General features: G+C 39.4%; 1 protein-coding gene across 2 annotated transcripts in view; it reads right to left on the bottom strand.

The window, feature by feature from the left end:
* Positions 1–487: 487 nt before the first annotated feature.
* Positions 488–17970, bottom strand: part of PLEKHA8 (pleckstrin homology domain containing A8) — a 29453-nt gene continuing 11970 nt past the window's right edge. Inside the window, exons 4-14 of one of the 2 annotated variants that reach the window (XM_021538173.3) lie at positions 17268–17392; positions 15690–15848; positions 14747–14787; positions 13897–14054; positions 11315–11474; positions 10820–10905; positions 10147–10205; positions 8750–8880; positions 8207–8277; positions 6903–6964; positions 488–5969 (exon numbers count right to left, since the gene is read on the bottom strand). In XM_021538173.3, coding sequence (XP_021393848.1) covers positions 5772–5969; positions 6903–6964; positions 8207–8277; positions 8750–8880; positions 10147–10205; positions 10820–10905; positions 11315–11474; positions 13897–14054; positions 14747–14787; positions 15690–15848; positions 17268–17392 — 1250 coding nt within the window. In that variant the 3' untranslated portion in view covers positions 488–5771. The other variant, XM_085573170.1, reaches the window with a different exon arrangement.

Below are 17970 nucleotides of genomic sequence, written 5' to 3'. Positions count from 1 at the left end.
TACACCACGGGAGACAGCAGTTCTGGCTGAGCACTGCTGCTGCAAGGGGGTATTGTGCAGTCCATCCCATCCCTGCCTCAGGGCTGGTTAAGCACAGGCAAGGGCTCTTCTGCAGCTGAGAAAATGCCTCTGCCACAGCCAAGCTCTCTGCCTGGCTGTTGCCATTTAACAGAGGGACTTCCCCTTGCTAGAGACAAGACCGGGTATCACAGATCTGCTGTCAGGTCCATGCTGTCTTCAGACGGAGAAAGAAAAGGGAGAGGAACGGGATATGTTCCACACATATTAAGGAGGGCCAGTCCTTACCTGCATCTTGAGACGACCACACAGGAGTTGCTGAAGCCTTTGAAACCTCTGTGGAAGAGATTCAAGTCCAAGGACAAACAATATATGTAATTTGAAAATACAAATTCCTCTCACACTGCCCAGCTGGGTTTTGTAACCACAACCTTCCCATATTCACATTGGTCAAGGACCCACAACTATGTGCCAGACACAGCTTTTATTCTCACAGTCTGAACAGGATTCATGTGTGTTAACATTCTTCATACAAAGATACATACAGGCAGTTTCTGTCACCAGAAACAAACTGGTTTCAACTGTTCACACAGTAACCATAACAAATGGAGTCCTAAAAAGCACTTTAGGCCCTGCATTGTAATAAAACAAACAAAATCTGTGCAAGGAGAAGACAAGATTTAAAAACATGCTTATTTAAAATAAGTTTATTATAATGAAATAATATAAAAGTCTGTCAAAGTCTTAAAAATGCTCCAAAAGAAGAGACAGATACTGTATGATTTGAGAGATGATGCAGACTGGAAACTTCAATGTATTTCAGATTGAACTGCCTATGACAGCACAATTTGTGCAAAGCTTACACTGAGAGGTGATTTGGGCAGCATGAACAAGCCCTTAGAATTCAGTAAATTTAAAGTGAGACAATATACCTTCACTTTGTTTTTTAAATCTATTCCAGTATGTATATATTTTAGTATGCAAAGTAAGGCTTACATTAAACTTAGCTTGACATTGATAAAAATGTATGCCCAAAACTAGCTTGAGAAAAAGAAAAGGAAACCATAAAAGTAAGCTGCCTTGGTTTTCAGTTTAATTATTATATTCTGGAATGCAATTTACTCATTTAGTTTCAAGTAGACATAGATCTCAAACTTTCAACACGGCTTTAAATAAAGAAATTAATAACTTTTGGACTCCTTAAATGCTGAAATGCAAAAGAAAGTTGACATAGTGTTAAGAAGAAATAAGGAAATAAAACCAAGGAAATCTCATATTTAAAAAATCTGGCTTTAGCACATTCGAAGTATGAGGGGAGAAATCTTACACCAAGAAAGGGATATTAAAAATGACAATCTAAGACTGCATTTTGAAGAACTGCATGCCAGTGGGACGGTGCACGTGTGTGTAAGTGAAGCATATGCCTATGTCATTAACTTCAAAGCAAGTGCTTAAATCCTTGTGTCAACTGTGAGCAAGATCACCTACGGCCTGGGTTTGCTCAGAGCCAGTAAGTGCACTATGACACCCCTCCTGCACCAGGGAGGTTTTATATTGCTTGGAGCAAGAAGAAGTTTGCAGGGTTTGTTCACCAGGGGGCTACAGAAGGTACCAAGAAGGCATGAATTCAGTTATTTCCACACTGCTTTTTTGTTTTGTTTTGCTATCTGTGCTATGCAGGCAAGAGAAGAGAAATAAACTAAAACAACAAAACAAAAAAAACTTGTGCTTTCATTCCTGAGGCAGAACACCCAAGTCTGAAATGTCCCAATTTACACTGCCTACCAAAGAATTAATTTCTGAATATCTGAGTTTATATTTGCATGCCTTATAAAACATCCTACTTTGCTCTGACAGCAACAGCTTTCGTAGCAGATGACAGTGGATAGAAAGGAAGGACCAGGTGGGGGAAAAGGTCAAGGCAGCCAGGTACAAACAAGCTAATGATCTTTCCTGGTATCTGAAAGACAGTTTAAGCTCCCCTAAAGGTTTTCACAAAAGCTGAAGTGACAATGAAAAGAAAGGGTTAGAAGGTACAGCATATGGACATATGTAGTATTTTTCTCTATAATGGCCCAGACCCCTTTGCCAAAGCAGGTTGCAAACACCTGGGGCAGATTTTGGGCATACTTTTTATATGTCCAACCAACTAAGCAACACTTTTCAAACTAGGAAAGATTTTAAAAGCAAACAGCTGTTAACTTAAATCCTGATGATGAAAAAGCTTTTAAGTGAAGGTACATGGCCCTTAACTTTAAATGCATCTATTAAAGGGAGATCCACAGCACAACAGTGTCAAGACATTTCAATGACTTACACTAAAGCACTTGAGAATGCAGTTCATTTTCCACAATTGTAACATCACAGAACTTCAGTATGGAACTGAGTATGGTGTCTTTGAATAGCAGAGGGGACTCCAGAACACAGCTTTTTTAAAAATAAAAACCATAAAAAAAACACAAAATAAATAAAATAAATAAAAGTATCCGATTGCTAAGCAGAACTCGACTGAAATTGAGAGTTCTGTTCTAATGACAATGACATTTATATAACAAAGATGTGTTCATGATCTCTATTCAAATCTGCTGATTGCAATTATTCAGTACTAGACAGCACTTCTATCAGATTGCTTTGGGATTTACCATGTCTCAGCAAGGATGCACACTGTACAGACACTGCCTGTCTCATATACTGTATCAGACTTCTACGCTTAGCTATGCTAACTTCACAAAAAGCAGCCTTTCTCCCCCCTCTAGGGTAAGGCTGTGATTACTCTTATTTCACCTTGGATAAGTAAAATCCCTGAGAATATGCAACTGTTAGACATTGAAGGAAACAGCCAAAAGCATTTCTAAAGGAAAGGGATGCAAAACTTCAGACTAGCACAACTTAAGAAATCAAAGCAGTTCATGTGAAGTATAGAGAGCCAAGGTGTTGTTATCTGAGAGTCATGTGGATCTCTATCAGTGTGCAGGTCAGTTATAAATTTCAGCCATTAAAAAAAAAAAAACACAACAAAGAAAACAACCCTAACTAATCAACAAATCAAAGAGATGAAAACACTGACCTTCTCTCCAATTCTAAATTTGAAGGCCAAAAATTAGTTGCTTGTTCTCTACAATTATTCTAATGCCATCCTCTCTGCCCGCCAAACTGACACCACAGAAAAAGACAGTGAGTATTCTACCAGTGCATTTGCTTCCACTTGGTCATCTGGCCTACTACATCCTGAGAAGTGTAACTTGGAGTTCAGCTCTGCAACATGCTGCATGGGTTTCTTTCTCAGTGGTGGTTTGACTGCAAAGATAGCATTCAGAAGTCTTAGAAGTGCTCAATGCCCTGCAAGAGCAGTGCATGGAGAAGTGCAAGTTTTGAAGGCAAGGAGACCTTGCTCAATCCATTCTCTGCAAGGCCTCTGTTTAATAACAAGCACAGAGGCATCTTCTGGAGCCACGATCTCCTAAAAATGTTCTCAAGCACCAATTCCAGAGTTCAAAAAAATAACTTTACACAGAAGAGCAAGATGAGAAAGCCTGCTCTGAAGCAGGATGCCATGCCAATTAGAGAACATTTAATGGGGAACATTCTCCTTGCTTGTTGGATGACAGAAGAATGGTTGAACTTAGTAATTGGAGCTAGGGGCCGAATGAAGCTCTTGGCCTACAAAATAAAGCCTTCTGACTTTTTGAAACAAATTTTGCATCTGATGCACACCCAACAAACTAGTGCTTCTCCTGATAGTTAAAAAACAAACCAAAACAAAACAGAAACCCCAAAAATACCTCCAAATACTCCGAGCTGAAAATACTTTCCTATTACTAGAAAAACTTAAGAACAAAAAGGAATTCAATTTTTTTTGTGATCTGACAGTTAATTTCTAGAGAAGAGGTATCTCTTCCTGGTCTTCTCATAACCTAGTTGGTATTTTGTAGAAATGTTGTCTCCATTATCTTTCCAGACCATTCAGCTAAAAACTGTTACAGTGAAGTTTCCCACAGAACAGCTGAAAATTGTGAGGAACCACACAGGGTGGAAAGTTGGTTCTTTTCCTAAGGGGTGGTTTCTTTGGATTCATGCTTAGAAGCAGCAGACAACCGAATTCCAAAAGCTCTCAGCTTCATTTTTAACACTGTGAATAGTGACATAATTCAACACAGCTTTGGTCAAAAGTTTTGACTATGTACTCATACACAAACTTAAGAAAATCTACAAAACTAAAACCTGATTATTTCTGATCCCTATTGAGTACCTAGGAACTACAGATGGGTAAAACCCAGAGAAGATGACAGAGCAAGAAGTCACACTATTTAAACAGTCTCTTGGGATTCTGGAGGTGTCCCAGCTGACTGGAAGCTGGCAAGCATTGTCCTGATTTGCAAGAAGGGGAAGAAGGGCCCTGGAGATTACAGGCCTGGCAGTCTCACTTCAGTGCCAAGTACAATCATGGGAAGGACTATTCTGGGAGGTATTGAAAAACATCTTCACAAATGACTTGGACACAGGACTGGAAGAGATGCTAAGTAAGTTTGCCAACAACACCAAATTGGGACGAGCTAAACTGAGATTCCCTTGAGAGCAGAGAAACCCTGCAGAGAGACTGACAAATTGGAGAGGAGCAATCACCAAATGCATGAAGTTTAGCAAGGGCAAGTGCCAGATTCTGCACCTGGGTCAGGATAGTCCTGATTGTGTATGTAGACAGGAATGAGATGCTAACAGACACATTTTTATCTGTATCACTAAAATGAGAAAAAGGGAAAATCTTTCTTAATTTTTAGTCACTTTAAATAATTTCAAAATTCAAGATTTGTAATTGGTCCCATATTTAATAGCTCCATCACAAATTTTAGCTTCTGCTATACTTTACGCATTTCACGTCCACTTGCATGAAGTTTCTGCCCATAATGACAGTCTAGGAAGGATTTTAATGATATCTGCTTTTTAAATTGCTAGCTGTACTCAACTCAAAAGCAAGTATTACAGTTTTGCATGAATTTGATTCAAGAAACCCCTAAAACCTAAAAGGTTTTTATGGCAGGGAAGCCACAGCACATACTGGGAGCTGGTCAGGGAACACAACATCCTGTTTCAAAGGCTAGACCTTGGGGCCACTCCGACCACCAGCCACATAGACCTGTGGTGAAGATCTCAGTAATATTTGGATTAAAATGTTTATTTAATTTAATAAATATTTATGTCATGCAAATATATTACTTGCATTAAAGAGCTTCAACCCAAATTGAGGGACAAACTCACTGCATTATAAGCTGGTGTTTAGCTGTCCTTCTCTTCTGCTACCAGGGTAACAATAACACTCACTTATCCTCCTACACCAGGAAGTGGGCACAGGGAATGGGAAAGTCAAGAGGCAGGTGCACCTGCCTGGGTGCCATGTTGGTGGCCCAACAGCTCAGCAGGTCTCTCCTCAGGTACAGCAGCAAAGGCCAAATGCTGCTCTGTTGCTTTTATGAGGTGAAGAGAAGAGGAGGTGCACAGGCAGAAGAGAAACAGTCAAAAACATTCACCACAGACATAGTAATGATCCAAAGTGAGACAGTACCTCTGCATTTAAATGCAACACAAGCGTAATGATAAGATAAAAATCACACATACCCTTCTCCCAGAACACTCAACACCCTTCCCACCTGAAAAGATACAAAAAATGAACAGAAATGATGTCCCAAAACCAAAATGGAAGAAATCTTTGTTAACAGACACAGTCCCTGAATTTTTAAGATGTGGTCTTGCTGTAGTTATACCACCTCATCTGACTCTAAACCATGTACTTCATAGAGAGTGTCCAAGATATTTAGCTGCTTTTCCATGGCTGGTAAGTAAATGTTGAGGTCTCTCTGCATTCCTTTGTAAAATGTTTCTTCCTGAGGATTGCACTCATCTACAGACAGAGCTGCCACAAAATCTTCATACGTTGGAGCTGCCCTTAAAGCTAACTGGGAGAGGAAACAAAGCTTTTAGATTTGCAGCACAGAATGGGAAAAGAAATACAACTAAAGCCATTAAAAACTTCTAAGACTTCCCTCTTTGCATTTAGACTGCATAGCTTCAATTTAATCACATGTACATAATTAAACGATGAGAATTTTAACTAGAAGAAAGGTTAACTTTATAGAACATTTATTTTTTATTATTTTTGTGTAGATCCCCAGTTAAAGATATTTTCAGAGATGCCAGGCTTTTAGAAAGTATTTGTGTATCATATTTTGTATAAATAAATTGAGCACGTGGGGAATTAATTAAATACAACCCCCAAATAAAGTATAGTTTGTTAGGGGAGCTCCCAACCCAGTGTTACACACCATCACCAAATTCTCAACATGCTCTTCAGAAAGCTCTCTCCAACAATTCTGCTTCTCTCAAAGTCATGATTGTTTGCATGAGATTTTCCTTTTTCCTTCTGTAATTTCAGTGATAATTTTCCCTGACAGACACAAGGGGGAGCTGCCAGACTGGACGAAAAATTTCCTGTAGCCAATATATTCTACTTCAACTCCCCACACACACTGCACTAACCTTGTCTGAATGTTCATCATATTCAAAGAGAGATCAATCTTCAAAAAAGCAACTTCAAAGCCTTTTTTGTCTTCATTTACTAGCCCTGCAAGACTGTGCTCAAAAGCACATAATTAAAAATTTGTTCATACAACTGCAATCTGCCTGTTTCATCTCCAGATATCAGACTCCACCCTGAAAGTCCAGTACTAAACACAGTGAAAGCCACAATCCTCACTTTGAAAATACGGTCTGGCAAAGGAAATCTATTCATTTTAATACTTAGAATTTTAACACAGTTTATTAATTACACACAATATAAGATCCCATGAACAAGACCCCCAGCTCTATCAGCAGCCAAGATAAAGACTTACCGCGAAGACCCCCCGGACAACCCAACCATGGTGCTGCCGTAATGTCTTTCCATAAGCATTGTCTTAAAGGAAAAAAAAATAAAAATCAAGAGATAGATGTACACCAGTTTTAAGTTTGTATCACAAAGAGAACACAGAGCTTAGAAATGACTATTCAAGGGTATATTCTTGTCACTCAATGTAAATAATGGCTGTCTCTGAGTACCAAAGTTATGACTGAAAGGAGATGACAGATTTGGGATTTCTGCACTGGGGTCTCAGCTCTGCTGTCAAATTCCCTTCAACTCATCCACAGCAAGTAAGTGTTCTAACAGACAGGAAGGCCAATGTAAAGTCTAAGAAAATACAGAGTGAAATTCCAACAGTAAACCAAAGCTGCAGTGGTGGTACAGATATAGAAGAGCTTTTCAGGTGAAGAAAGGGGACAAAAAAGTAGAAAAAAACAGCAGCATGACTCTGCTGCAGATACAGAGCAATTCAAGCAGTTCAGTGCTGAAACCTTCAGACTCGGGTCAAATAAGTGCCTAATCACTTTCCATGGTGTTTAACGCCCATATCTGGTAGCAATGTATTTACAGCCTCACTTCCAAGAGCTGCTACTGCAGTGTAGTAGTTCTTTTTACTAATCCTGTAAGGAAACTGCTTCACTGTGTAAAAGAAGATAATATAAAAAGCTTTAAAAAAAGCTGTTTTGAAGTTGGTTTAAAGGATTATTACAACATTATACTGCATGCATATAGACAGGGTCTTGCCCAGGTATAGACAAGTCAAGTGTAAGGTGGGGGTTTGTATCTTGTTTTGTACTTGATGTGGCCAGTAGCCTGACAAAGAAAGTGTCAGAAATTGTGTACTTGAAAAAAATCCTTCTTCTTTGTTACAACCTCCCTTCTAATTCATGCAGGCAATTCACAGCCAAATTGGCAAAGAGGTGATTTCAAAGAACGATGGCAAATCACACAAGGAATTAGAAAACTAACAAAACAGCAATTATACATTTGGGAGCACTACCACTGCAAACCAGTAGAGAAGTCTGAATGAGTCAAAGCATTTGACTGTCTCCTCTGCCAAAAGTATGCCAATTAAAGGAATCTTTATTTGCTAATGAATTGACATTTACCAGTTAACTAGTAACCCATCTCAAGGCAGCCATTTAAAAAAAATTCAATTTTCAAAAATGTTATGTCTTAGAGATCACTTGCCTCATCAGCCACTGAAGAAAAGAAGACACAAGTTCTAAACACAGAGGAAAGTAGCCAAGTGTGTGAATTTAGAAGCACATGAAGAACGAAGCAATTGGCACTTACTCAGAGCTGTTTGGATATTCTTTTCCCCATTCTTCACTTCCGTCAAAAACCCTTTCAAGAACTTTAAACCTCTGCCAGGATGAATCCATGAAATAAAAAGAAACCATGTTTATAAGAAAGTAATCCAAAGTATAACAAAGCCCCCAAAGTTGCAATACAACTCCAAAGTGCAATAAAACTTGGTATTAAGGAGCCAATTTCAATCTGAACAAAATTGCAGCCACCTCCTCCAGCCTCCCTCCAATTCTAAGGGAAAAACACTTTGCTGAATATTCCTGCTGCAGCTTGAAGTATCTGCTTGGTGCCCTAGCCAAGTAGGATCAGTCATTCACTGTCATTTCACTGTTACTGGAAAAAGTTAGCCTGCAATGTTTTTTTCAGGCCTTTTGGCAAAGTTGCAGTGATACAACCACAGAAAGCACATTAATCTTGAAGCTGGCCAGTTTGGACTGATGGACCCTGTGGGAAGTAACCAGCCTGCACTGGTAAAAGGCCCCTCATTACACCAGCAGTTCACAGAGAAAGCAGCTACAAGGCCATTACCTTTTCAGCCATAGGAGAGCCTCTGTAGCAGAGTTTCTAACTTGTGCTACACCTGCGTTCACTTCATGGAGCACAATCTTCTGCAGGGTATCAAACTCTTCTTTGTTGGTTATAAATTTCTGGTTTATTTTCTGGAAAGAATATAATAGGCAAAGCTTTAGGTCTTTTAAGGCCCAACAAAGGCTTATAAATACCCCTTGTTTACCAGGACTCTTTCGTGTAAGAGATACTACAGATTCCCAAGGATGTCACACACTCCCCCTGCCATGGCATGTCTGCTCTGACATGCTGGACATGCCATCCCGGGGCACACCTCAGACATCTGGCTAACACAACCAAAATAAAGCATCTCAGTCAAAAATTTACATGGGACTTATGATTTCTATCCAACAAAATGCTTGAAGTTCCCATGACATTCTCCCCACTGGAGGAAAGGAGTTAATTCAAACTGCTCTTCAAGCAAAGTCCCATTTGCCCAGAGCTTCAACTACAAGCAAAATTTACCTTCTGACCACTGCAAATGATCACTATTACACTTAGCAGTGCTCAGGGTGTCTATGGTTTCCTTTTATTACCAAGTTTCTATGCACAACTCCTCATACAAACAAAAGAGACAATATATAAGCAACATACAAACAGATTTTTCTTCTACATTAAAGGAGTAGCTGCCTATCCCTTGACAATAAATATTCTATGTTTTAGGTTTTTAAATAGCATTCTTTTCTCTTGCTGTTTTCAGTTTTCCAGTGGCTACCTTTTATAAGATAAGCAACCAAACAAATCTGATTGCGTACAATGTTCCTTTAGCATACACTCAGAAGATACCTTTTGCTTTTGTTTTTCTTTTCTTGAAGGAAAATGTTACAAAAAGTCTTGCTATGAACACATTTTGTCTCATAACTGGTATTTCAAAGGTTCTTGAAGGTACTTAAAGCTGGAAGAACTTCCAGAACAAGAACCAAGCCTGCATGGGCTGCCACAGTCTGCTGAGAAACTGCTTCTTAAACTGCTTCTCAATCCTACTTGATTGAACAAAGGGGTTTTTCCCTCATCCCCTGCATTTGTTTTACAGGTTAAAGTCAACATTGCTAACATCACGACTTACAACCTATACAGCTCAGGATCAAAGTCATATTCATTAGGTGTAACAGATGTTTTACTTGGCAGTCAATCAAGTATTTTATAAGTTTGCACACAAGTGGATTTATTAAACACAGCATGTACTGTCAGAACAGAATTAGGGGCATTTCAGTGCTATAATCTGACAGATGGTAACATTATCAAATATTAAATAACCTTCCAGTATTGGCTCCTACCAGAACCATTCTTGAGCACTAGTGTCTAAAGTAGATATTTCGTCTAAAAAATGAAAATCGGTGCTAGAAATAAGTTGTTACCTTGATATTGCCTACAAAATCCATTTTAACTGGAGCAAATACAGTTGGTCCCAGCTTGTCTAGGGAAAAAAAAAGCCATATTTTAAAATTGTGTCTTTCTCCAGTTCTCATGCTTTAGTAAAAATAATTTCATTTACTCTTTTAACAATCCCTCTAAATGGCAGGAAAATACTAAATTAATGACAAACCAATGTTTTTCTCTGGAGTAGAACCAATTCATCCCAATTGATACACGTGTTAAAATACTCTGACCTACAGTACAGAAGATTTCAATAGACTGCATGCTCACAGGGCCACCACATTCACTAGATGCAGGGGTCAAGCTGGTGAGATGCTGTGCTGGGTGAAGATCAAAGTCTTTGGAAGAATCAAATACAGAGTACAGCTGGTGTGCTATACTAGACTGTAAAGCATAAGCATCTATGCTGCTTTTTTGAGAGGGAGAAATCACTGCTCCATACAGACACCCAGAGAGTCAAACAGCTTATATGTGGGTCCTATCTAAATGAGAGTGGATCCTCTTTAAAGCAAAGGGGTCAGAAACATGTTCTGATTCTGCTGGTACTGGTTCTACTATATCACTTAAATAAAGAAACAAATTTTCCAACCCAACTGCTTCACCTTTACTTGCTGCTAGCAGCAGTCAGGAATCAGAAGAAAAAAAGCTGCTTACCCAGAACAGGCACAATTGCATAACACGACTCCAGGAACTCCTCTGTTGGTATGCCCTCTTCCTCCTGAAGCTCAATATCACTGAACCTGGTGTTCAGGACAAGCAGAAAATATTGTTACCATAACAATTCTTTTTATGTAACTTCCAAAAGCAAAATTAGACTTCCGGTCCAAGCCATTTACATAGAGGTACAATTTATAGACCTGAAACCATCAACATGGCTTTTGTTTTACTATGTTAAAGTAATTGACTGCAGAGAACACACATTGGGTGGTGTGCAAGCAAGGCCTGCAAGTACAAACAAGGGAAAACCTCCCACTTAACTTTGTACAACTAAATTTAGAAAAGATACCTTCTTCTAATTACTGTGCTGTAGACAGTCTTGGCAAATAATCTCAGTAAATGCAGCTTTACAAACAGAAAAGTATTAAAAATAAGTCAATTTAAGGCTTAACATTAAGTTGCAATAATCCTTTTAATTGAAATCTGTACTACCTATTGCTCATGACACTGAAAAAAGTAGGAGAATCATTTTCATTTCTTTCTTCCTCACACAGATTCAATCCACTTAAAGAATTTGTTTCTGACTGCAGCAACTTGTGGGCACCACAGCCTTCTACAGCTTGCAGCTTGTCCTCTCCATTGTCTTTAATGCCTAACATTTATAGGAAACAAAAGAAAAACAAAACAAACAAACAAAAAAAACCCCAGTTACATACACATATACATTCCTTTTCATCAAAATGCTTTTCTATTTGAAGGAAGGCACCTGGATACCTGGGTAATGCAAGTTTAAAAGCATCCCTGCCAGCACCACTACTCTCACTGTAGGTTTGGTAGGTGCTCAGACCACATCTCAGTCAGTCCCCGCCCCTCCGCCCCCAGTTCTTTTAATCTGACAAACCAAGCACCAGGCTGCAGTACAGGTGAGCCCACACAACCTCAGCAAGGGCAGTCTTGTGAGAAAGAAGAGCACTGAAGAAGCAATTTGGTGCAGCAGGGAGCTGACTCATCTCATTGAAAGGAAGATTACTTCTCACATGGTTGTAACTTTTCCAGTATTGTTGAAGTGCCACAGTGCATTTTCAAAAACAAAATAATTATAGCAACATGTTTACTCCTTCTGATAGGTAAGCAAACTGGCTGCTTAGATGGACACTTCTATGGTATCAAAGGCTGCTATGTTCTCCTTGATTTCTATAAATATCTTCAAAGTTTCCCAGAAAAAGATCCAGGTACATCCTCCCCACTGTGGTCTATTTTATTTCTTCTTTGGGGCCAAGTACACCTGTTTCACACACAGCACAAGGAAGACAAAAGAAAGACAAAATCTTTCACATACATCCCATACATGGTAAGACCTTAGACCTCATGGAGAGCTTCAGAGAACAAATAAAGAAGCAAAAATGATTCATAGCATCTGCATCATACAATCACAGCTACAGCACATCTTGCTGTCAGACTGTCAAACTACCATCCAGAATTTCCCAGGGAACCTGTCTTTCCAGGAAAGGAATACTTTCAAGTGTCAGTGAGGATCAGAGAGAGACCTGAAGTGGAACTGAACTTCTGGCTGAAGGGATCAAGCTGTACGCAACTCTTTAACTCCAGGTGACAACTGAAAGCAGGATTACAGCAGTGCCTATTAGCTGCAGAACCACTGAACAAACGTGGTGCTGGATGAAAAGAAAACCCCTCATACCCAGACCAGCCATTCTCTGGCCTCAGACATCACTGACATTCACAAGCGAAGTGTCTCTGTCAAGGAATGACAGAGGTTTGAGTGGTGCCACTGATCTGTCCTTCACCAAGCCACACAGGCTGGGGAGTAGAGAAACAGCCCAGGTCTGCAGTGACACTGCAGGACTGCTATGCAAAAACCCTCTGTCGTCTGAAATTTCAAACTCAAACACTGTAAGCCCTAAATGAACAGAGAAATTTGCTGTGGAACTTAAGTATTCAAGCACTTTTAAAGACTGACTGCTCTTAAAAAAGGGGAGAGGGAAGAAAAAGTATCTGAGACAAGGCAGAGCTCTTGGGGTCAGAGGGAACACCTAGCTACAGCCATCAGCAAGACAAAGCCCCTGGGCTGGCTGGGTCAGCCTGTCCTATATGGATGGCCCTGCACTAACTCCACCCATATCCTAACTCCACCCCATACTGACAACAAAGCTCTGCAGCTCAAATATGTGTAGCCAACAGGGGGTAGCCTTTTCTCTTTCATGCACAGGAACCACAGTACTGAAATGACACCAAAAACTTGAATTAGTTTAATGCCCTTGGCTTTAGTGCCAACCCCAAAAATGGGAAAAACTCCAAAGACCCATAAAGGCAAAAAGATTATCAACATTAACTTGGACTTAAAAACTGCTGACTCACTGACTGCATATTTATGTTTTGGAATAACAGCTAGGCAGAGAAAGCCACTGTTCAAGAACAGTACAGTCCATTCAACAGGATATGCAAAAATCATGTTACATGAATAGTTATTCAAATAAAGTTCAGCAGCCATTAGTAATACAACCACATTGGAGGGAATTTTATACTGAATTAGTTCAACAGTATTTCACTGAAGTCACATACAAATCTGACTTTCACACTATTGCTAAGATAAAGGAAGAAATAAGATGTTTTTTATGATACCCTTAGATGCAGAAAAGGGTTAATTTTCTGTAAATATTTGTCAGAGCAATCAAGAGTGACTAAAAGTACACACAAAGTTTCCACAGCTCTTCCTGACACTGCAGCCCTACATACCAGCAGGGAATAATGTGTCTGCCCACAGTACATGGAGAACCCAAGCCCTGATTGAAGCCAGGCTTCAATCTGCACCTGGAGAGCCTCAACTTGTCCAAAAACAAATTTTTGATTTCCTTCTCCATTCAGTCCCAAGTTAGCCATCAACAAAGGCAGCAGGAGCTATGCTGAGAAAACTTGCTAGAGGCAGTATCAGACTAAAATACTGATATTGTGTCTCCTGGGGCTCAGGGATCAGCAATCTCACAGGGAGCCTACACCTTCCTTAATTTACACCTATTGAATAATCATTCTGGACAAAAGATTATGCATATACTTACCTGCCAAATCCTTTGCTACATGATCTTCAACATAAACATCACCAGCCCCCTCATTTGTTTCCAAGTTTAAACATTCCAAACTTTTAATAACTGCTTGCTCTTGATGCTTAATTTCTCCTTTTACACAGCCATTTTCACAGGGGTTCAATTCCACCTGCCTGTAGAAAGGGAAAGAATAGTACTTAGTGCATAAAGCATTGCTTGGTAAGCTTCCTCCTGTGAACACACAAATAACAAGAGAAGAATAGTTGACAGAAGTTATAGGCTGTCACAGACTGCTCTGAGCAAAGAACTTGTCTAAATTAATACCAAGAATGAGGCAGCTTTTTGCAGCAAAGAGGGAGGATTAAAGATTAAACCTCAGCTTGCAGAGTTCAAGTATATTTACAATGATCTTGACTAAAAAGGTACTTAATTAAAAAATATGATTACAGAAAAGAAAATTGCAGGCAGGTATTGTAACTTCTAGAATATCCCCTCATTAGTACTTTAAAATATACATCCTTGCCACCTACTCCAGGAATCAGTGTGCTCACCATCAATGATTTTTACGAGCTTATGGAGTGGAACCTAAAATGCAGGAAGGAGCACTAAGGTGGGACAGAGTTGGCTGTTGATTGAGCAGTAAGACAGCAAGTGGACTACAGAGAAAAATGAAAGGGAAAGAGCTGATGCAAAAGAGACATGAAGTGGATGAGCCAGATCCGTTTGTTTCACTGGCTTTCCAGTAGGCAGCTCAGAGCGACACAATTCTGCCTGCATCCAGTAAGAGTAGAGTTGCGGTAAGGAAAGAACAGACACTACCAAACACAGATTAGAAAGAGAGTGACAGCAAAGACTCCTGTTATACCTTTCTGTTGAGGTGTGACTGGACAAGACAGAATGCTTTACCTGAAAGACATGGAGGGGGAGAATATTGTTTAAAGCAAGAAGACTGTATCATGCTTCTCAAACTTCACATTTTATTAAACATAAGTTGGAGTCAGCAAAAAAAGCCTCTCTAATTCTCTGACCTAGAGGCAGTATACAGACAAATATGAAAACAGTGCTACATTATTACACTACTACAATAGTCTAAAGAAAAAAAAGAAAAAATAAAGAAAATAAAATTTACTTCAGAAGCTAGTTAGGAGGTGTAAAGTGAAACAACACACAGCATACAGAGAAGAAAAAATGCAGTGAGCTTCCTTTGCAATGTTTTCTTTACTTACTCAAAAAGCCTTGAAAAAAATAGAAGAAACATGAAGCTAGATATCAGATATGGTGAAGCAATCTCATTTCTCATATGCAGTCATGTATCTACCTTCCTACATAGATCTTAACTTCCTGTTTGCCAGAGATGCTCCAGTTTTCCATACATAGTTATGGATCCAGGAATCAACAAAGTGCCCTTCTCATTAGAAAGCTAAGCTCATCAGCTCCCTCTGGCATATTAGCATATATCCAATACTGCTGTAGCTTAACAGAGTAATAATTGCTGTGAGCTCCCACATGCACAAACTTGCTATAGAGCCAAGGTCTTTTGAAACACTACTGTATGACTTTCAGGCCCTGAAAGTTAATGTTTAAAAACTTTCACCTGTCATTAAAGGTTAAGAGATTGGTCACTGCTTATTGAAAAAATGGCCCTACTTCCCTTGCAAACCACAAGAAATAGCAGAGTATGTCCAGCGCGGGACCAGTAGCTATGATATGAGTAAAAAGGCACACCTTACTTCTACAAATGCTACTTTTGACAAAAGAACCCACTAGCATCCCTCCTGATCCTAAGAGAAGAAGATACTGGCCATTACCTTGCTCATTCTGAGAACTGCTAAATTTGGAGATCCAGGTGGGGTCTGATGCAATAACTCAGAAGTGAAGGCAGTATTTGCAATCTGCATACATTCTTCAAGAGTCTTCAGGAAAGTGTCACAGGTTGATTTCAACAGAGCTCCCATATCAATCTCACTCTGTGGGAAGAAATCAATTGGAAGAAATGGACTCACCACAGAAGATCAATTTGGAACAACTAATGTCTGCAAAGCCCACAGTTGCTACAGTTGTGATTTCTGGTTAACATGAATTAAAATTCAATGTGTCAGCTGCTCAGAGAACTGGCATCACATATTACTGTGCCTATGTCCCCTTGCAGTATTACCACTCTTTTCAGCCTCTCAGTACAAGCAGCTTAACACGCTTGTGTTTTGAAATCAATGCCTCTTAGTTATCTTATTGGTGTTAGAAGTGCATTAAATACTAAGCCTGAGTGTATTCAACAACAGCATTCCAGGAAACACCACTGACAGGAGATAGGAAAAGTAAACAAATTAAATTGATGCAGAATGATCTGCAGATGATCATTTCAAAAGCCTCATGAACAAAAAATTATTGGAAATGACAAAAATTCAGAATGACGTATATCATTGCCTCTCCATCTCTACAAAGTGAGTTATTGTTGCTGAAATGCTTTTAGCAATAAATCTTTGCAGTTAAATGCCAGTAAGATCAGGGAAAGAGAGTCTTCCCCCAGATGCATGAAATATGAGCAGGATAAACACCACATTACAGGTCAACACCTGTGAGCTGCAAGTTCTAACAGTGCCTTTTAGTCATTTGTATACCACATCAGGCTTGTGCACTGTCTTTTAATTCACCTTAAACAGCTTATCAGCTATCTTTACAGAGATGGTTTGGACATCAAACCAAAGGCTTGATTAATCTTCAGGTGTTTTGCCTGCTTGTTCTGCATCTGAAGACCCATCTCTCCAGCGGGAGGCATCCTGGAACTCAACATCAGCTTCTCTAGCAAAGAAAGTGCATCCTTCTTCACACATTTCTCTCTCAAAGCAAGGGGCACACATCACTGTCTTTAGGAGATCCCTCTTAAATGAGGCTTCTTTGGTCATGAAGATTTGCAAAGTTTGAAACTTTAATTTAAGTGAGGCAACCAAGCAGTTCTTTATATCATTTTTGCTCTTTTTGTGGTCTGCAACATCTCTTGACCTTTTAATAGTTTTGTTGAGTAGGATATTAATGACTCAGGCAGAAAAATTGTTCTTTGTGCAAATTATCTTTTTATAAAAGATCTTTTGCTTTTTTTGATCCACTGCAAACACATGATCATCTACAGGGGTGTTACTGTCTAGATCATGGATATCATATCTCATCTCACTACTTGCTAGCCCAACATAGGGCAAGTAATTTGCAACAATGTAGTAATACTCCATTTAAACAAGACTTGTTGTGTGAGCACTTTATTTCCCTCAGGTTCTCTGCAGAAGGAGGGTGCAACATTAAGTAACTGGGAGTGAATACTACACTGGATATCCAGAAAAGCTCATGTGCCCAAGATATTACACATGTGGGCTATAACAAAAATAGAACTGTACCTCTGGTTCTGACACACCAGAAATGCTGGCTTCCTTTGTTTTATGCACTTGCTGAACAAGGAGGTTACAGTACAGTCTAAGTTCAGACATTTTGGTCTTCAAGGCTTCTGTGTTTTCAGTGAACTCTGAAAGTTAAACAAAAGAAAAGTCAAATTTACTGTATCCAGTGTAAGGCAAGTACACGACGTTTGGTCTTAGCAGGCCTTTTATATAGGAGAAAAGCCCTACATATAATATTTTTGTTTTCACAAAGTAGTTTAAGCTGCAATCAGTAGCATTGCTTACATAGGGTAGGTAGAAAACACTGGGCATAAAAGATGCATTCTGTCCAACAGAAAGGGATTCATTTAATACAGATATCCTTGAATCATGGGATGGATGAGATTGAAGACACCTTTGGACACCAGCTAGTCCTACTCCCCTGCTCAAGGACAGTCAGAGCAAATTACTCAGGTCTAGTCAGGTTTTGAACAGTACCAAGGATGGAGACTACACAACCTCTTCTGTGCAGCCTTTTAGTGCTCCCTCATCTTCACAACATAACCATTTTTGCATATATTTCAATTGAGTAGTTTGTATCAAAGTTCATGCATATTTTGTCTTGTTCAGTCAGGGAGAAGACCCTGGTTTAATCTTTTTATGCCGTCTCACTAGATATTTCCTTTAATCATCTTAGTGGCCCTTTACTGGACTCACTCCAGTG

The sequence above is a fragment of the Lonchura striata genome, chromosome 2 (genome assembly GCF_050655825.1).
Source record: "Lonchura striata isolate lonStrDom1 chromosome 2, ASM5065582v1, whole genome shotgun sequence".
Classification (NCBI taxonomy): Eukaryota; Metazoa; Chordata; class Aves; order Passeriformes; family Estrildidae; genus Lonchura; species Lonchura striata.
The sequence above is the reverse complement of the archived record's forward strand: the minus strand, read 5'-3'. Positions and strand labels throughout refer to the sequence as shown.